The sequence below is a fragment of the Octodon degus genome, unplaced genomic scaffold (genome assembly GCF_000260255.1).
Source record: "Octodon degus isolate 3935 unplaced genomic scaffold, OctDeg1.0 scaffold00041, whole genome shotgun sequence".
NCBI classification, from domain to species: Eukaryota; Metazoa; Chordata; class Mammalia; order Rodentia; family Octodontidae; genus Octodon; species Octodon degus.
Window position 1 is genome coordinate 17,279,145 of NW_004524617.1, and position 27,576 is coordinate 17,306,720.

A 27,576-nucleotide genomic window follows, 5' to 3' on the forward strand; every position below is an offset into this window, starting at 1 on the left:
GAAATATAACAAGTAAAGACATGCTGTTATGTTGAGCTATAGGGGACTCGGGTCAACAATTTCTGACATTGCCAGTCAAGTGGAAGACCCAATACTATTATGGGCTACTGGACTCTTTTAGAATATTTTGCTGAGTTAACACACCTATAATATTCAAATAACGGAACTTAACCAAAAAAGGGGATACAGTTGAATGTCCATTTTGTATCTGTGTATTCAAAGTGGTTAGGATAAGGGGCAGGGAGATGTCTCAGGGGAATAAATGCTTCCCTGGCAAGCGCAAGGTCCTGAGTTCAATCCCCGGTTCCACAAAAAACAAACAAACAAACAAAAAAAGTGGTTAGGATAGATATATAGTTACATTCTCTTAATGAATAGAGGGATTTGTTCTAATGGTGTTTGTAAATAGGATATCATGTCCACATCTGGTATAGCAATTAACCACTAGGAAGAATGTATGCTATGTGTTTATTGTTGAAAGTGTCCTACCAATTTGGTTTGAAACTGTCTCATTGCTATTTGTTTCTCAATAAAATTATGAAAAAAACCAATATTCAAAACTTAAAATTAAAAAAAGAAAAGACATACAACTACTTTCTCTTAGTTTATTGAGAAGAAAGGTTTGTACTAATATTGCTTAGGCAAAATAAAATGTTCACACCTTGTCTTCTGAATAACTACTATGAAGGCAACAATATGCAAAGTATTAATTATTGTAACTGTCCTCCTAACCTGTTTTGAAACTGTTTCATTGCTATTTTATCTTTTTTCTCATTAAAATTAATAAAAAAATTTTAAAACTAAAATAAAGAAATCTACAAAAAAAGAAATACAATTTTATTTTTTAAAAACTCTGAAGTAGATGTGACAAAATCTTCATCTTTGTCAATTTCAAGGGCTGGAACATGTGCTTAATATATTAGTCTCCATTTTTTCTGTCATTTAACTTTTTCCAAAATTATAAAATAAAATAGAAAGATAATGCTGCTTGTATTTTCCACTATAGTATACAGAGATAGTACTGAAGGGATAAGGCACAAACAATAACTATGTATATTTCAAAAAGGGCAAAAGAAACTATACAGTATACAAACTGAGTTTGGTAACATGTTTGTCTCTAGATGGTTACATTAATTATTTTAAAAATAGGAAAATTATCATTATACAAATGCAGCTTTTAAATCTTTTAAGGTATTGTAATTTGTAAAAGGAAATACCCAATGACTAAAAAAGTTGCAAACTGCTTTCTCTATCCATAACACAGCCAATTCTTCCACATCTTCCATAGTATTCTTAAAAATTATACTGTAGCTATTTCCCATGAAATAATCTAAAATGGAGCCCAGTTCTAATCATTCTAGGTTTTCATCTATGAAAGACTAATCCCTCAATCATTAGATGAGTTTGCAAACTAATGTTCTGCCACGTAGAGATTTAGGAGTGGAGGAAAAAAAGGAAGTTGATTGTAGCTTTTCAATTAAATGAGTCTCCCAACAAACCTCCAAAATTTCAAATAAAATTGGAAAGTAAGAATTTCAACATACTATCGAAAAGAAAATTCATTATAGTGATACTGATTATAAAACATAGATTTTTGGGGACAGTTTAAAGAATTAAGAATAAATAAAATCTGAAAGGTACATTATATACTATAAAAGGGAAAGAATCTGTTCAGCAGGAAGGAAAAACTGAGATGAAGAAACGAACAAAATAAGTAAGGAAAAAAGATACATTATGTATATATGCATGTATACAGGATAGTTTGGATAGTTGTGCTGCTGATTTCTGCTGGTCTACTCAAAGGAGTAGTTAGGGCTTCAAACTTATTTTATTTGTTTCCTTTCAATTTGTTATAACTTGTTTCTTTTTCTTACCAATTTCGCAGGTTTATATCTGGTAACCTAAAAAACTATTTTGAAGGTAACATCATGCAATGCAAAAACCTTTGTCAAATTCCTATTACTTTGTTTAATGAAATTTTGTATCATTTCTAATATTGGTTTTACTATTTTATATTAGCTTATTTATTTCCATATTAATTAGCTTATTTATTTCCATTATGAAATAATTTTATTTTGTTGGTTTTGAATCAAGACCTACATGGTTTTGAATGATCTTCCAGGTGACCACTGGAACATACACACATATTGTATGTTTCATTAGATTATCAATAACTTTCTAGAAAATATCCTATATTCAACTGCATTGTTTAATTTTTCAAAGTTTTATTAATTTCTACCAATTAATCTAAACTTATGCTATAAATATTGTATTACATTGATTCTCAATTTTCACTTTCCATAATAAATACAGCACATTGGTATTAAAGATGAGGTATAAAAATAAAACTTTTAAAGCCATATGCTTGAAAACAAAATCTGCAATCACCAAACTGGTACAGTACATTTAGTTTCTTCACACTTTTATTTTGTTCAAAAATAGCCTGAGCTTCACAGTTTTTAAAGCATTTTAAACATGAGTTTAATTTTCAATTTTAATCTGGAGACCAGTAGATATTTTTACCAAATATAACTGAACCTTTCCCAGCATGAAGATTTGTATCATATAAAAGATAACAAAACTCTACATTCTTACAATGAAGATAAAATTTCTTTGGAATAAGCAGCCCCCTAGCTTCCAGATGTTATTGTAATGGCCACCTATACATTCTAAGTTAAAGAAAATCTATAGGGGCTAAGTGATGGAGACAATTTTTCCTTGGGACAAATATAACTAAAGCAAAATTAAATATCCTACCCCCACCACAAGTGAAGTATTAATTATTTAATTCAAGATTATCCACTTGGCTGTCAAAAAACAAAGGAATGCCATGGCATATTTAAAACAAATTCCTTTGAGTTTACAGATTCATTAACCATATATCTTTGTCTTTTTTATAGTTAGATTATATTTTCCTTGCCATAATTTTTTCAGAAACTATGTAATATCTGAAAAAGTATCATTTATACTCAGGCAAGCAATATTAATAGATAAATGATGAAAAATTATATGTTAAATACAGTAATAAACTGCCCAAATAATACTAGCCTAAACTTTAGGCTTATTTTAGTATACCGCAAAAGAGATATTTTGCAGAAGTATCAATTTAAGGTTTCCTAATACTAATACTAATGCTAAATAATTATGAGATAGAATTCAAGTCTTCTTTCCAAACCCAAATTACTTTCCCCCTTCCCAAAAGGTTTCAATCCCATTTTCATTAATATTTAATATTTAAATTACCCACATAATTTGCTTGTATCTCTTTCATGTCCAAATAAACAACACTATTGTTCCCCAAATTCCAATATAATTCTATGCCAGAATTCTTCATAAATCCCTTGCAATTACAGACTGTACTATGACTTCTATACATTCACTGCCCTTTTTCATAAGAGAAGAGTAAAATTCCTTGGGCTACTGAAGATATTCATAGGTACATAACATTTCATTTTGACCAATAAATTGTGAGCATGCATAATATATATCTTATCTCCATATAAAAACTAAGAAGCACAGCATGGCTCACCACATTCTTTTTTCCTTCTACCATGATGACCACAATGTTCTAAAAGAGATTAACCTCTTACCTTGTCCTTTGAAATGAAGATGTATTGTAGAACTATAGAGAACCAGAATGGATATGTACCATGAGCAATGGACATAAGTGCTATAGGAAACCATTAATTTTTTTGGGTTGATGCTACAATATTATCTAGTTTACCTTCAAGGATATAATCTTGCACTGAAAACAATACAGTCATGCATATGAAGATCTATTTAATGCAGAGGTTCATGCCAAAACTATTTTTTTTTAATTTTACTGGCTGTTTCACAGGTATAAGTTCCTCCTCATATAATGTAATTCAAAATAAATCTCAGGTTACATTCTGCTATTGTCATGTAAATCTATTCTTTTTCCATCTCGTATTTATAGATCATTTTGCCTCATTTTATAAGTTTGATTCCTGCTCACTTGTCGTAATTACTTCTGATCAGTCCTTCAACCTGTCACTGTCAATCACAATTTCAATCCATTATTTAACTTGTATTAGGATCTAATTTCTTTTTTTTTCTTTTTTTTTTTTTTTTTTTTTGTGGAACCAGGGATTGAACTCAGGCCCTTGCGCTTGCCAGGGAAGCACTTATTCCACTGAGCCTTCTCCCCAGCCCCAGGATCTAATTTCATCTGAATTAGTACATGATACTAATGACCATTCTGATCCAAACTAAGGGACTGAGTTATTAAAAACTATTTCTCAGCAGTGGCAAAATGTCTTAGAAAATCAGTGACTACAACTAATATCTCTGTGTTTCCTGTGATTTGCATCTTATGTAGCTAGTAAATCTGTTATATAATTCATGCAAGGCACAATGGATAATATACAATGTAATCCAGGTATACTTAATAATAAATGTTTGAAATACTATCTAGTTCTGGCTTCTGTCAATATCACACCAGATTCTAGCACTAGTTTATCATCATTGCTTATTACTACCAGTGTATAATAACTATTTCAACTAACGCATTTGATGCTTCAAAGAATAAGTCTATCATCTTTTTGAGTATATACTTAGCACACAGAGGAACTGTAAGTCATGTATAACTACTGATATAATTTCAAAACTTTTCCCAGCTGCCTTTATTAATGTGTAGGCTCTAGGGTGATAGCAACTATAAATAACATGACTTCCTTTTCCATACTTATTTGGCTTGTGGTAAAGTCTGGAAAATCTCCACATTTAACAAGCTTCCTCCAAGGAAATCATGGTCCATAAACAACTCTCTGGTAGAGAAATAATGAAGTATGAGTGCAGCCCAGCATCTATCATGTTTGCATTCATACAGTAGCATTTGAGACACCATTTAAAAACATATTGATGCCAATCTTTACCAGAGAGTGTCTAATTTATCTCATCTTGGATGGGGCCCAGGTATCAATGCTCTTAAAGACCTTTTACTTACTTTAGATAAAGCCATACTTGAGGAGAAGTGAGAAGAAAGTACCACTGACAGCCTGGAATGAGGTTCTAAACCTATGGTGGAGAAACTACAGCACATGTGCTGCAGTGGGCTGTTTGAAGGCCCTATAAAGTTTGCTATCGCTGTACCTAAATCATGTCATTTATGCCACTCTGCAATTTTCCCTCTCTGAACTTCTATTTACTCACAACGTTTAGATAATGATACTGAGTTTTTACACTTCACATTATTATTGTCAAGAACAATTCTGATACTGCTATAAAAAGCACTTTCTCTATTTTAAGCTAGTAATATAATGGCCTACCTATTGAAGTTTATAAAGCCCCTTCAAAATGTTTTCAAATGTCTAAGGAATAGAGTTCATCTAGATGATATGGCATGAGCTAGGGGCTATAAAAGAGAGTAAAAGGGTCCAGGGAAGAAAAAATTTCAATTCTAAAGGGCACTTTTGAACCTTTGTGGGGAAGCAGTACAGAAGAACATTTACATAAACAGTTTATAGGTGGGGAGAACTTTTGGGAGGTGAGGAGGGAGTGGAAAACAATGAGACATTAAAAAGCTAACTAGTACTTATGATATTTATACCTGCCAAAATCCACTATGGAAGACATTTTAAAAAGCATTAGAAAACCTTTGCCTCTGCACTTAAAAATGAACTAGATACACAAGCAATACAGAACCAGAACGAATAAACATATCTAATTGAACCTTCTGATTTTCCCCTTAGGGTTTTCCCCTTAGTAGTATAATTCCTACTCTAATTGGCATTGCACTGCTCCATGACACTACATTGCATATTCATTTATGGCTCAGATTACTGAATTTGCTATGAGATCAGAATTGGAATTTTAAGTGACAAATGCATTCTAAATGATACCATGAAATTAATACATCAGTTGATTTGGAGAGGGTAGAAAACAGACTAGACAATAATGGAGAAATTTTCAAGCTGTAAACTGAGACTGCTCTGAGCCTCCCGTCCTCTCTACAGAAGTTCTTGTCCCTTCACTCCTCAAATAACGAAGCATGAGACTGGTGCTGTCCGTACTGCTTTCTCCTATCTCCCTGGAAGTGCAAGGACTAATAGAAGAAAGAATAGGAAGAAATGATCTTAAAGTAAAAAGAACTATTTTCACATTTGTAATAATCATGATATACATGGATTACATTAATTTTCAAAAGTTAGTGATTCCTGTTTAGTACACTTTTACACCTTTGTCAGTATTTCAGTGAGTTACAGTAGTGAAATTAACATTTCTATAATCATTTAGGGTCAATTTTTAAGGGTAAAATGAAGTATTTCGTTCTTTGAGCAAACATGTTTTGACAGGCACTACAGACAGAGGTACATGAAGCAAGCCTTCTCTTGCTTTTGCCTAATCTGTAACAGCAAATCTCTTTAAAAATGGATTAGCATGACTTTGAGCTTATCCATTTTTAAAAAGAGTAATCACAGCACACAACAAAGAGAACCATACTAAAAAATCTCTGCTGAAATTTATTTTATTACTTATGAAGGTCATAATTGAATATTCTACATATTCCTTACATAGAAAGGAATAATGGTAAAAAAGTTCTTTCTTAGGATCTTTGTAAGGAAATTATAAAAACACTTTCCAAAATGAACTGAATAATAAGATACATGACAAAAATTCAATAATGCAGGAATAGAAAGCTATTGAAAGTACAAGACATAAGAAAATAATATTTTGAGAACATAATAAAGTCTAGTTATAAAGATAAGCAAGTACAAACTGTATAACCTAGCAATTACACTCTTTGCAATAAACATAAATGTAGGTATATATTCCCATATCCATGATGCGGAGCATAAATAAATATATTTAACTATAACACACAATGCAATTTTATATGAAGTGAAAATGAATGGACTATAGTTCTAACATAAAACTATTTAAACTATTTAAAATAAATGAAAAAAGATGCAGCTTCATAACAATTTCATGAACCTCAAAGACAAGCATAATTAAATCTTCTATTTAGAGAAGTATATAAAATTATTTTAAGAGAATGAAAGGAAAAATACCCTGACAAAAGGCAGGCTGATGAGATACAAGAAGAGTTCAACAGTAACGAAAATGATATTGGTAATGTTCTTGATTTAAATCAGAAGACGGATTCATGCATATTTATTATACCACATATGCATACATGCAAACACATATATACATGTATATAGTGAAGAGTGCAGATGTCTGAGAAATAGTACCATGTTACGAATTTACTATCTAAATAATTTGACTGATATAATCTACCCATCTACTTTCCTGTTATTATCAGTGGTGACAATATCTACATTGTAAGTGTTTTAGAAGGATGACTCAAATGACATGAATACAGTCTGGGTTTATAAAACCACCCTATGAAAATAATCCATTTCAGCATTCATTTTTATATAATGTATATTAAATCCTTAAACTTTTGCCTATAGCTAGGCTACTGTCAGAAAGATGGGAGAGTAATATATTATTGTACCCTAATGTTCAAAATCATTCCTCACTAATTCTTAGCATGATATGATTTAATCATCTTTTTATTCTAAGCCTTCAGAAAATATGACTCTGTGAATAACTGGGTGCTTTTGAAATAACATGAAGATTTCTTGTGATATGTATTTATACTGATTAAATCTTGTTAAACATATGACTTTGACGAGGCACAGGTATACATATGTAACACGTCTTATCTAACTCTTGATCCACTATATTAAGTTTATACAAAAAAAGAAAATCAGTATTGCTTCTTCCTGATTAAAACATTTGAAAGGAACTTAAAGGACAAAATGTAACTGAACTAAAGACATTATTTTAAATACAAAGTGAAAATACAGAATTGACTTATATTCAGTGAATATGATAAATAATATAATTCATATTATTTTAAAATTATATATAAGATTTGTCCTGATTTTTTTTCTGAAATGGCCCAGTTTCAATCCCAAGAGTTCCAATTCAATTTTCAGGTCACCTAGAATGTTTTAACTCATGGAAGCTTAAACACTAACCCGAATACATGATAAAAGTAATATTTAGAGTTGTATTTGAGATGACTGTGAAACTATCCAGGCTGGGATTGTATATGCTTTCATAGTCACTATATGAAGCAAAGAATATATATCCTGCCTTCTCCAGCACAATTTAAGTCCCTACTTTAAATTTTTATATGTATTGAACTCCTCATTGCTCTTAATATACCATTTAGAACCCATGCTGTGTGACTGTCCCCCATCAGCCTTTCACCTTTGCATGCTTTGAGTTTTCCATATTTGTGTATGTGGGTAGGAATGGCAAGTTTATAGGTGATCAAAATTATGGATACTGCAAGGTGTAGTTCAGGATATGAAGTACAGTAATCAATTTGCATTAAAAATGAAGAACATCCTAATGTATATCAAACCTTTAAAAAAATCACTGTTTTAATAAGTTTTTTTTTCATTGCCACATAGTATCAAAAGAAAGTAAAGCATCACTCTTTCAAATTTTTTGTAGACCAAGAAAATACCTAAATGTAGTATTTTAGAAAACAAACACCAAAAGGAGAAGAAAGATCTCTGTACATTTATCTTTTAGAATAAAGTTTTTTTTTCTTTTTCGCTCATCAAATCTCAATTCCTCGTGCTTTTTATAAATACAATTTCCCTGTTACTCCTTCATTTCACAGTTCTGAAGCATTTTAATTATATCTCGCTTAATTCTTACAATAACTTTGAGGAAAATGCGATTGTTTCCGTTAATAGATAACAATGACACAGTTTGTCCAACATGAAATGATCACGAAGAAACAAGTCTCAAATACCACAAAATGCATTCTCCCCATCCTCTTCCTTGATCCAAATATTCTAAGTTTCACCAAAGCTTTACCTTTCAAACTGACACTTTTGTGCTCATTTCTTAACTAGTGACAATCCAATTCATCATTTCTCTGTCTGAAGAGGAGAATATAAAAATGGTACAGTAGAATAATTTTAGGTTGTGCTGATACCCATTAAGACAGGCATCACGGCAATTATTTCAGTGCTGACAAGAAGTGCGTGGGTACCTGTCTCACTTTTCTGATTCAGTTGCTGACAGTGCTCTAAATGAAGCTTCAGTTCTTTGTGAAAATTCTTTCCATTTAAGAGTCTAAAAATCAGTTTTTCTTTTTCCTCAAAAGTGTTTTCATAACCAGTTTTATGTGGGGAGAAAAGTTCTAGAGAAAAACTCCTTAGAAGAACTTCAAATACCTTGTTTCATCTGCTTTCCCTCTTCCCCACTTCCTCCATCTGTTGATTCCCTTCCCATTGGAAAAAGACCTATCTTCCTACTTCCTGTTTGCTATCTTTTATTTTGCACTTTATTTATAATTCAGATTTCTCATACAAGAGAAATCATGCAGTATTTAAGCTACGTGTCTGATTTATTTCACAACGTTATGGTCTCAGGGTGGGATGAAAAGGAATTAAGATGTGTTATGTACATGGACCAACTCCATACAAGGATTATAAATAGTATATGCTTCAAATGTACCAATAAAAATTTTTAAAACTTCAAATATAATTATTTGAACACATCACAACTTGGAATAACTAAATTAATATAGCATATTGAATAAATTTTTTCCAAATGTAGATTTTTTTAAAACAAATTGACTTTACTTTTCTAATGTTAGCATTATTTTAAATGTAACTGGCCAATATCAACACTTTCCACTTATTCCAGAGTCCCATTCCTTTACATTAAGAAAGAAAAAGAAGCCATTTATGAAAGCTTATTTTTAGATATTGATCATCTCAGTTTTCTGCAAAGGGAATTAAAAACAATTAAAGTTGAATGAAAAGTAATTTGAAGCACAGCATTGTTCAAAGCATAACTATCACCATAACTGTCCACATGAGATTTCTTAAAAGCTTGGTAATAAATGCATGCCCTAGATGATTTTTTAAATATCAAAATTTAAACCCTTGCCTTATAATAAAATTCTTAAAAAGAATGTTGAGAATAATAGCACAAGTATTGAGAGCTGTTGAAAATATAAACACTTCAATATGAGAATGGGTTATATTTTCTATAAAGTTATTGATATTACATATTCAAACATTTGGTTACATGGAAATAACCAAAAATTGAATCATGTATTAGTTAGATGGTAGGTTCTTAAAATTGAAGAATATGTGGGTTGGTCACATCTGACACAAATTGTACTTCCATCCCCGCACATGTCGCCACAGAAGAACTGAATTTACTGAAAATTATTTCACCCATTCCTCTCAATGCAACACTGAGTAGTGACGAAGGCTCTGCAATCAGTGAGTTGTACAGAAAACTCTCCATTTCTGAACTCTATATGTAAAGGATAAACAAAAGGTCATTTTTTCAGGATTACTTTGTTTCCCCAAAAGCATTAGGTATGTATGAACTATGTAGCAACAAAGCATCTGCCACACTCCTTCCCACACTCCAAGAGAACATAATGAGGTTACCATTTATTGCTCCAGTCTTGGTTTATAAGACAGCAAAGTGTTAGCCTGCTACACAAACAAAATGAAAATCACCCTGTGTCATAAAAGTACATACTTGAAATTATTTTATTTTTTTTGGTGGAACCCGGGATTGAACTCAGGCCCTTGTACTTTCCAGGCAAGCGCTTATTCCACTGAACCATCTCCCCAGCCCCTTGAAATTATTTTCAAAGTTGATGTTAGACTGATTGCTTTCTCACAGAAATAACAAGATTTTCATGCATAAAAGTAAAAAAAAATGAACTTCTAATTTTTCCACTTAATTCCACAAAATCTCAAGTGTCTTAAGTTTCATGTAAATGAAAAGCTTAAATAAAACAAGCAATGATTAATACAGATTTTATCATTTAATTATTGTATCATATAATAATAAGTTAATATTGACTGTGATAGTATTATTGCCTATATAGATTGCCTATGATCACATATAAAACAGTATAATGCTAGGGATGATTACTATATAAAAACTACATAATAACTGCCCATTATATCAGAAAGAATTTCTCTCATATTAAAAGAGAGGAACCTAATAATCTGTATTAGCACCTCAAATCATTCATCTAATTCAATGCCTTTAAATTAAATAAAGCATTTAGAAGACAGAATTTCAGACATGTCACTGATAATTTATGACAAGAAAAATTACCCATAAATTATATTATTGCTTTAACCTCTGTGCTGTATAATCATATATGAGCATTGAAACCAATTTGAAGACTAGTACACAAGTTCCTGAATGCTACCTGCAAAAACTTTTACGCATGTATCAAGAAAGTGAATATCTACTAAGTTTCCATCTGCTGAGAATGTTCCTCTTCACATTGCCTGGATTTCCCTCGAATGCATTTCCTCAAGCTACAGCTGATGGACCAAATTTGGCCTGCTTCCTTTTATAACACAAGTTTTATCGAAACATGCTCACATTCCTTCTTGCTTTTCTGCTACAAGAAAGGTGAGTATAGTTGGAACAGGCACTAACTATATATGTAGTCTACACCACCTTCTATATTTACTATCTAGCCCCTTACAAAATATATTTGCTAGCCCTTGTACTAAAATGCCACCCTTCCTGTAGCTAAACAGTTGAGGCCTTTGAAATTCAGAACTGAAATTCATCCAAATTAAATATAGAACAGCTAGACTGTTTGGATACTTTCAAGCTAACAGAAAATCCACCATCTTCATGAATGGTGTAACACTGGATCGTCAAGATGTAACTTTGATGAATGTCTGATGTATTTGACATCTAAGTCACAAAAGTACTCTCTAGACTCTAATGAAAAAAAAAAAACCTAAAAATCTGTTGTTTCAGATACATGGTACACACAGTCTAACAAAAGAAATACTTAAGGAATTAAGTTTATTATTAATAAAATTTCTTATTTCTTTGACAAAATACAAGCAATGTAAGAATTTACAATTATCCTAGGTAATGAAGGACAAGGAACATAAGAAAAAATACATTAAAACATCAGTTGTCCTAATTCATCCAATAATTGTCACATCATTATGTTATCCTCTAATATCCCTATTTTTAAATCACTGGATAATGGCAAGCTAAGAAAGAAGCAGCGTTAGTAGGTTGACATCAGACTTATTGAGAATGGTGGCAGTAGGCCTTAAGATTTTTTAGCTTTCAATATAATTTTGCAGGTATCTGTTAGCCAATTCACCTCAGTGTCTATCATTTCTTCTTGTTTTACCCTACATTTGATTCAAACATTTACATTAGGTGCTAGACCCCTAAAGACATTTGATGTGGAGATCCCTGGCTTAGAAAATATTCAAAGAACATTAGTTCAGTTAATTGGATCATTGCTAAAAGCTATTACACATATTTGTTCATGTAGACATACATAAGTGAAACTAATAGGTTTAGAGCAAAAATCTGAGATTGTTATCTGAAAGGGGAAATTTAGTTTTGTGAAACACGATATAGTTAGTCATCCCACTGAAAGCGTGAGACTAATAGTCATTATGATCATATTACAATGATTTATTTAGAAGTTCGGGTTCCTTTTATATCTTCTGGTAATTAAAACCATAGTTTATGAGCCATATGCATAGTCTTCCAACAAATAATTACATATGTGGTTTCTTTGGAGCACTGTTTTTAAACCAGAAACTAGTATCTTATAAACTCTTGGTAACAGTTATATTTCTCATTGTCAAAATGAAATTGCTACTAAAATAAATTTAGGAACATTTGTAAGCTAGTACCTGTTGCACAATTGTTGTTAATTCCAAGCAGAGCTGTATAACATTATTCCTTGTAACTGAATAGTCTGTTACAGCAGCAAACGGAGACCTAAGAAAGAAAAAGAAAATTATGATAAATAGCAGCCACATTTGAAGAGCGCTGAAATGCAATAGCCTAAGATAGGATTTTTATTTTTTTTAAAAATTTTTTTTGGCAGAACCGGGGATTGAACTCAGGCCCTTGCGCTTGCCAGGCAAGCACTTATTCTACTGAGCTAACTCCCCAGCCCCAGGATTTTTAATAATATGACATAAATTGTCCTAAAGTTCACGTATTGATAAAAATAGCATTTGGGACGTAAAAACTGAGAGAAGTTTTGAAAAAGTTAAATTACAAAATCAGAATATTTGCTTTCCCATATTCAGAAGTACTTCTACCTTTCCATGTTTCTTTATATCTAAAAATAACAAAAATGCTTTAGGAAAAATAACATTCTAGTTTATTTTCAAAGGAAGGTAAAAACTTACAGAATCTATTTGAAATAATCACAATTAAGTGCTAGTAATGATAGCTAATACTGAAGGTTTTCTATCTGCCTGTAACTGTTAAAAGTGCCATATGAAATGACTTAATCTTTACAACTATTATGTATTAGGTACTCATAATTATACTAGACTTCTATAAGGCCTTAAAACTAGTAAGTGGTAGAGATGATGTTTAAACTCAGGAAGTCTGACTTCAGAACCCACACTCCCAAAAAGCTAAATACTAACATATAAGGCAGGCACGGTGGCACATACCTGTAATCCTAGGTTTTGGGAGGATGAGGCAGGTGAGTTGCTGAGAATCTGAGGCCAACCTGGACTATACAGTAAATTCAGGGTTCACCAGAGATACACAGCAAGGCCCTGTCTCAAAAATCTCAAAACAATAAAAACCAAAAATCTAATATATAATTACTGCCTCTCGTAATTTATAAATGTCACTTCATTTCTATTTTGTACTAACTTTGTGTATGAATAATAAATATATTCAGGTATAAAGTCTATAATTTGTCCTAGACAGAAAGCAACACTCCTTCCAAGTATTTTCTTACAAAATGAGTGCACAGAACCTTTAAAATGTTCTTTACCCTAATCTTATCTGAGAATGCCGATCAGGTTTTGTGCAGACAAAGCTTATATAATTGTGCAGGAAGGGCAGTTTAAGGAAAACAAAACAAATCACAAGAAAACAATATTTGAGTTGAGTATTTCTCAAATTACTGGAAATGATGTTTTATATCCTTTTCAGTAATTCACTTGGAATACTTAGGATTGCTTTCTGTTCACAAACTGAATTAAGATTCCTTTCTTCAAAGCCGTACAACTCAAATACCTTAAAGGCTAAAGAAGGTCTATATAAGAGAAGCCCTTTTTCAGTTAAATTTTTCTTTTCTTTTTTTTTTTCTGGAACCGGGGATTGAACTCAGGCCTTTGCACTTGCCAAGGAAGCGCTTATTCCACTGAGCCAACTCCCCAGCCCCAGTTACATTTTTCTAAGAATATATTTCAATCACACTTTTTTTTTGGCCATTCTAACAGCTATGTTGTAGCATGTCATTATTTTAAATTTGGATTTCCTCAGAATTTATCTATGTCATTCTTAATCTATGACAAACAGTATCCATATTTTCCTAATAACCATCTCATAATTAATCATGTTATATACACTTCATGTACATATTTACTATTCATATGTGTTCTTTTCTTCATATGTGTTCTGTGGTACTCCTATTCATACATAGTCAAGGGAAAATTATATGCATACACAAGATTGTTAAGAGTTTTGTAGATAACTTCTCTTAGTTCCTTGAAAAGAATGCTTTGCACTAATATTGTTTAGACAAGATGACAAGACAACATGCCTAAATCTTGTACTCTGATTAACTAATACAAAGCCAGCAATATGCAAACTAATACAAAGGCAGCAATATATATCAACTATTGTAAATGCCCTACTAACCTGTTTTGAAACTCAAAATGTATCAACTATTTTAACAATTAATGTACCAACTATTGTACTTGCCCTACTAACCTGTTTCATTGTTTATTTTTTCTTTTAAAGTAATAAAAATACCTTTTACCCATTTTCTGTTTGGATTATTGGTATTCTTACTGTTGTGCTTGGAACAATTCTTAAATATATGCTATATACAAGTTCCTTGGTAATAGGTGGCATGTAAATATTTCTTCTCAATCTATGTCTTATCTTTTGTAATCCCCCTCACAGGATCTTTAAGAGGCAGAACAATTGGCTTTAATATCTAAAAAAAAATCTTTCTGTGATCCGAGGTCATGCTTTTTTCTAAAAGTTTCCGTTTTTTTTTTTTTTTACATTTAGACAGATTTGAAGTGAATTTTTCTATAAGATATGAAATTTGAGTAAAAGTTTACCTTTTTCACTGTGCTTGTCTGGATAGTCCAACATCATTTCATTGAACAGTACTATTCTCCACCGAATTGCTTTTCACCTTTGTCAACTATCAGTTAACCATACTTATAAATATGTAGTCCTGGATTCTATCTCTATCCTGCCACTGTTTTAATTCCTAGTTTTATTAAAATAATTAAAATAATTTCTTTAAAAAATAAATGCACAAACATTATTTTTCCCAAATAACTATTCTTGTTTTGTTTTTCAAAAAGAATTTAAAATCATATTATATGTACCTATAAAAAATTCTGTTGGAATTTCAATGTAAGTTTCCTACAAAGAAACTGAAAGAGAATTTATCCTATTAATGTGAGTCTTTCAATTTATGAATACAGTATATCTGTGGGTTTATCTTGGATCATTTTTTATTTTATATATCAGTGTTATGCAGTTTTTTGTATGAGTCTTGGGGATGGTGCTAAATTTATGCATAGGCATCTCATTAATTTGAATTAACTATAAGTAGTGCTTTAAAAGTGTGTTTTAAAATTTAATTTGTAAATATGCTCATTGCTAATAGAAGGGAACTGGATTAAATTTTGTATGTGGGCTTCTGAATCATACTATGTTGCTAAAATCATTCTGACTTCCAACATTATACTGAACTATAGAGAAGAAAGTAAACGGATTTGAATCAGGACAAAAATTCTCAGTTTTTCACAATATAGTTTAAGTCAATAGTGGTAAACCTATGGCATGCAAGCTGTTTGTGTCTTTGAAATCTCTAAAAGGTTCACCAGCATTGGAATAAGGTTATAAATATACTTTTCACATATACTTTATTATCAAGCTTACGTAACTCTACTCCTATTTACTGGTAATTTTTTTCTCTCACAAAGATATAGTTTTTTGTACATTATGTCATATAATCACATGATTTCATCCTTTATCCAATGTGCTTCATAGATACTGATTTAATTTTTTGAAGCAGCTTTATAGAGAATAAATACCATTTACTCATACTGTGTAATTCTATGTATACATGTTTATAATTGGCTGGCTAATATTTTGTTGATCATTTAAAATCTAATTTCACAGAAACATTAGTTTGTTGTTCTTTGCGTTGTCTTTGATGGGCTTTTGTATCAGCATGGTCGCCTCATAAATGATTTTGGGAAATTCTCTGTGTTCTGGAATATGTATTGTGGAGTTGGTATAAACAGATAAAATTCCACAGCAAAGCTACCTGGGCTTGAGCTTTTCTTTGCTCCATCCCAAAAAGTTTCTAATTACTAGGTATTTGAGTAGCTGTAGTAGTCCACCATTTCCTGAAATTTTGCTTTCTGTTGTTTCAGTTACCCAGAAATACAGTTTAAAAATATTAAGCAAAAGCCAGGTACAGTGGCTCAGGCCTTTAATCCTAGCACTCAGGAAGCTGAGGTAAGAAGATCATTGAGTTTGAGACCAACGTGGGCTATCTAAGTGAGTTCGAGACCAGCCTACACTACATAGCGAGACCCTGTCTCAAAAAAAAGTAAAAAGTTCCATAAATAATAGAGTCATAATTTCAAATTGCATGCCGTTTGGAGTAGTGTAGTGAAATCATGGGCTATACGACTCTGTCCCACCTGGGATGTGAGTCATCCCTTTGTCCATTGTGTCCATACTATATAAGCTACATGTCCATTAGTTAATTAGGAGCTGTTTCAGTTATCAGACTGCTTTCGTGGTAACACAGTGTTTGTATTCAGATTACCATTACGTAGTGGCCTAATGTTGTATCACAATGCCTATCATGCATCCCTCTTCATCTGATCACTTAGATGTTGCACTGGCTTATATCAACAATATCAGAAGAGTATAATATAATAAAATGTTTGAGAGACCACACTGACATTACTTTCTTTTAAAAACATTTATTTATTTATTTGGTACAGGGTTTTGCTGTGCAGCTCAGACTCGTAGCGATCCTCTTGTTTTAGTCCCCCCAGCACTGGGATTACAGGTATGTGGCTCCACATCCCGTCTCACAGGGGGGTGCCAGAAATTGAACCTTAGTCCTTGCGATTGCCAGGCAGTCACTTAAGATTGCTGCACTATCCCCCTAGCCCTCATATTACTTTTACCATGTTCCATTGTTATACATTGTTCTGTTTTATTATTGTTGTTCTTAGTTTCTTGTTGTGCTAATTTTTGTTTGTTTGTGCAGTACCAGTGATTGAACTCAGGACCGCGCACTTGCCAGGTAAGCACTTATTCTACTGAGATATCTCCCCAGCCTGTAAATTGATAAACTGAAGTTTGTCATAAGTATTATGTGTATATTAGAAAAGTTAGGATATACAAGGTTTGTAATATTGGCATTTTTACTGGGTATATTGGAAAATCTGTCTTATCAATAAGGGACAACTACTATACAGGATCCATAATTAAATTACAGTGGTTTGTGATTTCCAATATATTGGTCCACTTCATCTATGCTGCCAAATTTGTGAATGAGTTATTTATGTTATTGTTTTATTTTTTTGTGGAACTGAGGATCGAACTCAGGCCCTTGCGCTTGCCAGGGAAGCGCTTATTCTACTGAGCCGTCTCCCTGGCCCCTATGTTATTATTTATTGACCTTTCATTTGGATAATTTCTCTATGGAGTCTTTGTTTACAATTTCATTCACATTTGTTCTTCACATTATTACTTGTTCTGCTTGCTTTGTGCTTACTGTGCTCTTAATTTTGTTTACTTAGGATGCGAATCTATGTAACAGATTTGAGACGTTTCTTCTTCTTTGTACCAGTATATAATGCTTTATATGTCCCTTTCAGCAGAGTTTTAGCTCTGTGCCAAGATTACACTTTGTTTTATTTTCATCCTGTCGAATGTACGTTTTTATTTTCCTTGAGAATTCTTATTTTATCAATTTCTTAGAAGTATGTTGAGCTTCAGTTTGATTCCATTACACTGTTCCAATTTTTAAAAGTTTGTTGAAGTTTGTTTTATAATATTGATATGGTCTTAGTAAACATTCTTTGGGCACTTGAAAAGAATTTTATTCTGCTATTGTTAAATGAGGTGCTGTGAAAATGTCAATTACATCCTATTGTCTGCTGGTGGTATTTAGCTCTTGAAGTTCTCCTGACTTCCTTTATGTCAAGCAGTTCTGTCAATTCTTGAGAGAGCAGCTGAGTTATACAAGCTTAAGTGTGTATTTGTCTATGACTTCATTTACTTTTTTCAATTATTGCTTCACGTACCTTAGAAACTTTGTTTCTGAAATGCACATCAGCAATTTCTGTATTTTCTTTTTCTTTTTTCATTTTGTATTTTAGGGAAGGGTCTACAGGGTGTTCAGGGTCTCACTACTAGATTGGACTTGTAGTGATCTGCCTGTTTACAGTCTCCCAAGAGCTGGGATTACAGGTGCACACCACCACACCCAGTCTCAAATTGCCATCTCAGAGTGCCACTAGGGTGGGGCCTTCACGGCAGGCCCGGGAATTGAACCCCCGTCCCCTGTTCCTGCTTGCAGGCACTTTAATCCACTGAGCTATTTAGCCAGCCTTTAGTGTTTTCATTTTTTGAACTGTCTATATATTCATCTACTACAGTGTGGTGCTATTTTAATTATAAACTTGAAGACAATATTCATACATTGTAGAGCAGCTCTTTGGTTATCTTATATTTGTTACATTTTTCCAGTTTTTCTGTCTTAATAGTTTGCCATATTTTTCTACATTAAAATAGAATACCATTTTGTTTTATTCTAATTTTAATCTACTTACACTTCTAGAAATAGTTTTATACCTACGGTTTTTCCATTTTTTTCATGGATTTATGTTTTCCATTTCTATAACTGATATACCTTAAAGTTACTTTAGGGAACAACAGTGTTTTATGATTTATTTCCAAAGGCTTAACCAAGTGTCCTAGTATGATTCATTATATAACATTTCCTTTCCTAGTGACTTTAGCATATTGTTTCTAAATGATTCTACATGGTATGACTGAGAAAAGACTGAAAATATTTAAATTTTTAAAAATTCACTGCATTGAAATGCACATTGCCATTAATGCCACACTGCTCCTGCATGTTCCAACACTCATTTCATAGTTCTTAGCACTTTCTGAAGCAGCTCTGAAAGTTCTGTTTTGCGTTTTTAGTTGCTATCAGGGCTGCCTTTAGGTCCTGGATCAATTTAAAAATATACTTTTATGGTCATTTTGACTTTGAGGAAGATCCAGAAGTTGCCTGGTGCCAGATCTGGTGAATAAGGCTGATGAGGACACACTGCAGTGTTTTGATAAGCCAGCCCTTCCACTGCATTGCATTCAGAAGGCTCACTGCTTGTCTTTAATCACAGCTCCTATGCACTCATAGAGGGAGACTTCAAGAACTTCTCCAGAATGTGCCAAGGACAATGTGGTAAGTGTGTTTGAAGAGAGGGGCTGCATTTGGAAGGAAGTTAATGGCAGTATGTCTTCCTCTGTCACATTTAAAAAAAATTTAAACACATACACTATTTTTTTTATCATCACTATTATGGGCTATTTTCCACTTCAACTTGTCTATTCCCAATCTAAATCCCAGTATGGTGAATATTTTTCTACAATCGAAGGATAAATTAAAAACATCAAGTTAATTAGAATTAGGAGGTTTTAGTACAAAATAACATCTCTAACTGTATGCAAAAATCAGTTTGTTCCTCTTTCTTTCTTTTTCCTTTCCTTTCCTTTTCTTTTCTTTTCTTTTTTTGAACCGGGGATTGAACTCAGGCCCTTGCACTTGCCAGGGAAGCGCTTATTCTACTGAGCCATCTCCCTGGTCCCTAGTTTGTTCCCCTTTCAACAGTTTCTTTCCCTTTCACAGTATCCATTGTACCTTTTGGATTTTATTTACACTTTCAGGTTCTTATACTAAGGAGACAATATGATGTTTCCACATGTGGGTTTGCTTTATTTTACTTGTAACTATGATCTTTAGTTGCATCCATTTACCTATAAAAGGATCTGGCTTATCAGTTTTCACAGCTGAGAGATGAGGGAAAGGAAAAAAGAAAGAAGGAAGGGAAATATATATCAGGGATACAATTATGTAAGATATATATTCAGGATACTCAGTATATACAGGATAGCTTGAATAATTGTGTTCCTGATTTCTACTGGTCTATTGAAAAGAACAGTTAGTGCTTAGTATTTTTTTCTTTTTAATTTTTTGACCAAGTTTGCATGTTTCTATATGGTAATCTGAACAACTAACTTGAAGACAATATGCAGTAAAACAACCATTGTTGAATTCCTATCATCTTGTTTAGTGAAATTCTGTATTATTTATAATTTTTTAATGTTTTTATTTTCTTTAAAACAATTTTAAAAAAGCTTTTTAAAAAAATAAATAAAAACTATACCAGAGTAAGTTTTCTTTCTTTCTTTCTTTCTTCTTTCTTTCTTTCTTTCTTTCTTTCTTTCTTTCTTTCTTTCCTTTCTTTCTTTCCTTCTTTCATTCCTTTCTTCCTTCCTTCCTTCCTTCCTTCCTTCCTTCCTTCCTTCCTTCCTTCCTTCCTTCCTTCTTTCTTTCTTTTTTTTTTCAGAACCGGGGAATGAACTCAGACCCTTGCGCATGCCAGGGAAGCGCTTATTCCACTGAGCCATCTCCCCGGGCCCCCAGAGTAAGTTTTCTAAAACTGGATTGAAGAAATGTTTTGAAACTGGTTTCAAATTTATTGTAACCCCTTAAACTGTGCACTTAAGAGGGGTCAATGTTATGCCATTAAACTTAGGTCTCAATAAAAGTGTTACAAAAGATGTAAAATGTAAGTATTTCTAATATAAAATCATTAATTAAAAATTATTAGGACATTTTTGCTTTATTGTACCATAAAAACTGACATTTTAAATTAAATTTCAAAAATGTTTCTGTCATTATTATCAAAAAGTTTGGGTTTCTATGACATTTTTAAATGTCAGAATATATTTTTAAAAGAATTTAATTTGATCTTTGAGGCATACAGAAGAACCTATGTAATGAATGGATTACTGTAGCACACTTAATTCTAAGGCACGTTTTCTTCTTTCCTGAACAATCACATTGTTTACTAGTACATGTTTACAACACACAATGAATAATTTAAAGTGAAGAGTTCTTCTGTATAAATATCACATCTTTATCCCTGTTTATTCACCCTTCCTATCCCAATAATCCCCTCAAACATCCATCTTTCGATTTCCTTCCATCTGAAAAAGTATTATTTCTTATTATTTAACTCTTAATTTTCTTTTTTTTTATGTATACATTGGGTTTCTAAGGTAAGAGGAACCATATAACATTTAAACTTGTTTGTTTGGTTTGTTTCATCCACCATTGTGGTTTCAAGGTACATAAATTTTCCTAAAAATAATTTAAATGTATCCTTCTTTACAATTATTTTTATAGTTCTGTGAATAATGGTGCTGGTACTTTGATTTGGATTATATTAAATCTATGAATTATATTTGATAATGTGGACATCTTGACAATGCTGGTTCTATCTAGGAATAGGGTGTCATTTCATTTTCTGATGTCTTCTATTTCCTTTTTCGGAGTACTTTTCATTAGAGAAGTGTTTCACTTCCTTGAGTAGGTTAATTCCAAGTTATTTAAAGTTTTGAAACTATTGTAAATGGGATTATTTTCTTTCTCAATAAATTTGTTGTACAGAACATAACTGATTTTTGTGTGTTGATTCTGTATGCTGCTACATGGATGGATTTATTAGTTCTAGGAGTCATTTGATGGAAACTCTTTGGTGTTTTATATAACAGACCATCTCATCAATTAATAAGAACAGTTTGACTTCTTCCTTTCATATACATATCCCTTTTATTTATTTCTGTTGCCTGATTTCTTTGGCTTATGCTTCAAGAGCTAAACTGAACAAGAACGTCGAGAATAGACATATTTTTCTTTCCTGATTTTTAGAGGAAAAACTTTCTGTTTTCTTCCACTTAATATGATTTTGGCACTAGGTCTGTCAACATTGAGATAAGGTGTCTTTAAGGTGAGAAATATGACTATTTCTTTTCAGGATAGATGTTGGGTTTCATCAAATGTTCTGCATCGAATGAGATTATTACAGGATCTTTGTCCTGTATTATTTCATGTAAAGTATTTAATGTATTATAATTTATTCTTCCTTTCCAGGGATGAAGTCAACTTGGTCATGATGTATGACATTTTTGACAATTTTTTGCATTCCTTTTTCTAGTATCTTTCTTGGGAGTTTTATATCTTATCATCTACAGCATGTTCATTAAAGCAGTTGATTTGTAGTTCTCTCTCTTTTTTTTTGCTTGGTTTTGGAATCAGCTTAATGCTAGCTTCCATTTAAAAGTAGGCATTCTCTTTTAATTTCACTGATGAATTTGAGGGAGAACTGGCATTAGATCTTTCCTGAACTGTTTATAAAATCCAGTACAGGCTCCATTAGGTTCCTGGATTTTTCTTAGTTGGCAGGGCTTTATTAGTACCTCAATTCCATTGCCTGTTACTGGAATTCTGAATTTTTTTTTAAACTTTTTGGTACTCTTGGTAATTTTATGTGTCTAGAATTCTGTCTCTTCTAGACTGTCCAATTTCCTGGAATAAAAGTTTGAAAAGTAGTCATTAATGGGGCTAGGGAGACATCTTAATGACATAAGTGCCTGCCTGGTGGCTATAAGGTCCTGAGTTTGATACCTGGTACCCAAAACAATCAAACAAATAAACAAACTAAAAAAAAACTAGTTACTAATAATCCTCTGGATTTTGGGGTATCCCTTTTGACTTTGCCATTTTTATTTATAAGTACATTGATATGACTCTTTTTTTTCTTTCTTTTGTAATTTTGGCAAAGGTTTGTGTACTTATCCTTTAAAAGAACCATCTTTGATTCATTATTGCTGTGTGATGCTTTTTCTCCTAATTTCATTAATCTCTATTCTGATGTTTATAATTTCATTCCTTGTATTATTTTTTAAGGTTTTTTTTAAATTCAGGGTCTCATTAGGCAGTTCAGACTTGTAGTGATCCTCCTGATTTCTGCCTCCCTAGTGCTGGGATTACAGGCATGCACTACCATGCCTGGACTTACTGTATTATTTTTTATTTGAATCTTATTGCCTTGGAAGTGGAGGTGACTCATTTGGTTATTCATTTGAAGTTGCTATGTTCTCTGCTGTAGGTATTCACACCACTAACCTTCTATCTTAGCCCCGCTCTCATCTTTGTTTCACCAGTTGTATTACTCTGTACCTGCAGGTTCAACTGATTATAGGAAATGTTTATTTTTCCTTTGATTTCTTTAGTGACCCACTGTTTAATCTCCACATGTTTACATAATTTCTGGCCACACATTTTTAATTTTATTGCACTACGAGGTGATAATATGCATGCCACTTCCACACTTTTGTATTTATTTAAGCAAGCATTGTTGTCCAGTATGTGCTCTACTTTGATGTAAGTGCAATGTGCAACAGTGAAAATTTTTATTCTGTTCTTGGTTGGACTGAACATTCTATAATCTATTAGGTCCACCTTTTAAGGTATTGTTAAACAGTAATATTTGTGTTTATTTTTTGACTGGGTCAGTTCATTTATGAGCATGAGGCTTAGGCACACCCCACTATGAACATGTTGATGTTTATCTTTTTTTTAATACAATATCTAATTATTCAGTTTGAACTTGAAGCCATCCTCCTGTCTAAGACTCCCCAGTGCTGGCATTACAGGTGTGTGCCACCACTTAGGGTTTCAGTTCAGCAAGACCTGCCTGGTGTTCCAGGGGAGGCACCGCATGCAGTACCAGAGATCGGACTCGGGACCTTGGGCTTGCTAGGCAGGTACTTATGCCACTGAGCTATCTCCCCAGCCACTGTGTTTATCTTCTGTGTCCACTGATATTTTTATGCAATTGGGTATGTCGGTATTCAGTGCACATGTTTTGTGCGTGTGTGTGTGTGTGTGTGTGTGTGTGTGTGTGTTTGTATTTTAGTACATGGTCTACAGGGTCTCACTATGTAGATCAGACTCGCAGTGATCCTCCTGTTTTCAGCCACCCAAGAGCTGGGATTACAGGTGTGTGCCATCATGCCCAGTCTCAATTGCAGTCTCAGTGCACCCCAGGGACAGGGCCAGCCTGGCAGGCCCTGGGATCCAATTCCAGCTGCTGCATCTGCCTAAGCAGGTGCTTTAATCTGCTGAACTATTTAGCTGGCCTCACATATATTTTCAGCTAGTATCTGTTCTTGTTAAATTCTTCCCTTTACCAGTGTGTAGTGACCATTTTCTCTTGTTATAAATTTTGACTTGAATTCCACTTTACCTTACAAAAGAATAACTATGCCTGCTTTTCTCTATGCTCCTATTGCATGGAATATTGTTTTTAATCCTTTGAGTTTTACTCTTATTTGTTTCTTTAAAGGTCAACTATATTTCAGATATACAACCTACCACTGCCTGTCCTATGCCTTGCTAAAATGCATCATTTTGAATCATTCTGGTTATCTCTGCAAGCTTTTTATTTTTGTGTTAAGTTCACTGAACAGCCCATTAATTAAGTCCATTGTCAATCTGGGTACATCATCTTTCAGCTCACTGAGCACATTACTGATCTAGTTTTCTTTGTTTCTTCTTTATCATTTCATACAATTCAGCAATTTGGTTTGGATATTTTACTTCTTCCTCATTTGTGTCCAATGGATCAGCTTTGAGGGAGTGATGGGATCTTGTCTTTGGTTGCATTTAGTATTTATTTTCTTCTTCAACCTACTCAACTTAATAAAATTAGACAAATTATCATGTTGTATGGAGAGAATCTCTACCGATTACATCAATGTAAGCCGTGCAACCCTACACCACTCATGTGCATTAAAACATTTTAATGGTTTCAGCCTTTTGTCAATGAACCATAAATAGCATGATACATTATTACTGATAAGTGGACTGGGATGTGGTGAGCCTGGAAAGGAAAAGGAAAGGGTAGAACAAACAAGAGACACAATAATTAAACAAAAGAGGGTAGATCAAATAATGCTGATCTTATTTTTATATATTGAAAAGTGGGCTGGTGGAGAGGAGGTATAACAAATTATTTGTTGGAGCAGGAAAAGGGATGCAAAGAGAGAGAAGTGAAACTGGCAATGGAAGAAAGCTGTGAGAAAGTCAAAACTTACAATGCAAAGAGTATGTATTTAGATTTGTATATATTCTTTGTGGGAGTTATCCAGGTTTTTCCATGAAGAGACCTCCCATATGTATGCGAGACAAAAAGCAGAAAGGAAAAGGAGGACGATGAAGGAATAAGCAAGGAAAGGTAAAGAAATAAAACAGACAGCAGAGAAATTAAAAAAAACTTGCAGTTGCAAAAGCACAAAATTTAAGCATCCTCAAGTTCTATTTATATTGTAAACTGAGTCTAACTAGGAGCTCCTCCCTCTCCATTGCCAGGCGGTGAAGCTTTTACCTATAGCAAAGGTCTGTATGAATTTCTAAGTCTTACAGTTCCCCTAACTCTTCCTTCTCTGAGTATCAGTGTGACTGCATGGTGGTGCTTCTCCTCACACTCCTTAGTCTACGGCAGGCTCTTTCCGGTCCATGGGCTACTCCCATCCTGTACGTAGGATCTCTTCAATTTCCTGCCTATGAATACAGAGACTTGATGATCTGTATGGAATGATCATCCCTCTCCCCACTGCAGGCTGAGCTCTGGGCATGGCTAACAAGTGGCTTCTGCCTTTTTCCTAAGGTCAGATTCCCTCAACTAAGTCAGAGAGCAGGGTCACATGTGGTAGAATCAATACCCAGTTTTCAGCTGACCTAGTGTAAGCTCTCCATGTCTACTTTCTTTCCTGAATACCAAACTTTGAGGCTAGTTCTGTGTTCTCCCTCCACAAGCCTTCTGACAGATGCAAAGCAATCCCGTTCTAGCTAAGGTGCTATTCTTAGGCACTCAGCCTGTTCTACCTCCTTTTTATCTTTCTGCAACATGTCATTTTACATCTTGCAAACTTGGGGCATGTAAGGATATGCTGTGTTTGGCAGCCTGCAATTGGGGAATGTGGGAGCTCCTGTGATGTGCTTCAGGGTGGACGGTGAGGGGTTATCAGGATATCCTGGGCACAATTCACCTGGTGTTCCGGGGGAAGAACGAACAAATGTATTACTAGGACAATCTATTTATCTCAGTAGCATCTTGCTGTTCACAGTCATTGCCTGTTGGATTAACTCCTGATACAGAGGATTCTTTAAATTCTAATTTGGGTCCCTAATCAGGATTTCACTCTTGTCATCTTTCCCAAGGGCCTGCTGGTGCTTTTCAGACTCTGTTTTCTAGCTTTCAGTTTATCTGGCGTGTGGTCTGCAAGTATCCTGTTTTGCTGTTTTCTTTTCCCAGTGGGGAAAGTAGCAAGGTTAGGAACTTATTTAAGCAGTGTGTGTTCCACTGAACTGCAGGCTCCCTTCATTAGGCCATCAGGTCCTGCTCCAAGATGGTGTGTACAGAGGACCAGCAGTGTGAGGAGGCTCAAGGATCGAGGGCAGTCCAGTTTCATTGCCTAAAACCCCCAATTCTGGATTTAGGCCTGGCAGGTTACTTTTTCAGTTACCTGTCTTGTACTTGGCTTTTTTTTTTTTGCTTCCCTTATTCCTGAGCACGTGTGTTTCCACAGATTGTATTTGAAGCCTCCCCTATAAAGTGTCACCTCCAGTTGGATGTGATTAAAAACCTGGGACCCAGTCATATTTTAAGTAGGACAAGTTTTTCATTCAATATTATACTTTCAGATTAATGGGAGCAAAAAATCCAAAAGTATACCAAGAAAAAAACTGATTTTCTTTTGCAGTGATTCTTTTGTCTTAAAGGCAAATCATAGGCAACAATCCTACAAGGCATTGTTAGCCTGTAAATATTAATCTTTCTTGTCATTTACATAAGTAATAACTTATAGTTAAAGTGTGCCAGGTAGAGTTTGAATTTTTGTTGGTCACCAAAGACAACCAATGAATCATGACTTAGTGATTATCTGTGTGATAAAAGAAATGCATATTTGTAACATAACTGAACATGATGAATATGCAAACAAAACAAGAGAACTTCATTCTTAAATCTACAGAATCCATAAACTAGGACACAGGCTACTACAAAACAATGATTCTAGATAAAGGAAGATACATTTACAACAAGAAAGCCCTTTGATGCCAGAAAATTAAAAAAAAGATAAAATCCTTGGTTTATCAATAAATGGTTTTACAGGACTTATACTACTCAAATCTTAAAATGTAAGCAATTATTCTTAAATCATGCCATATATAAAACAATGCTTATATTATTTTCTATTGCAAAGCTTTGTAATCTGTAAGAAATTATTCTTTTGACATACATATCAAAAAGCATTACATTTACAGAAAGACTATCAACAGTTGCAAAAATAAAAAAAAACAGTAGAAACTAA

General features: G+C 33.3%; 1 protein-coding gene across 4 annotated transcripts in view; it reads right to left on the reverse strand.

Annotated features, from left to right (window-relative positions):
• Cnksr2 (connector enhancer of kinase suppressor of Ras 2) overlaps positions 1-27,576 on the reverse strand; it is a 314,719-nt gene that overhangs the window by 221,708 nt on the left and 65,435 nt on the right. For all 4 annotated transcript variants that reach the window (XM_023715390.1, XM_023715389.1, XM_004631400.2 and 1 more), the window contains exon 4: positions 12,723-12,810. In XM_023715390.1, coding sequence (XP_023571158.1) covers positions 12,723-12,810 — 88 coding nt within the window. The remainder of the gene's footprint in view (positions 1-12,722; positions 12,811-27,576) is intronic.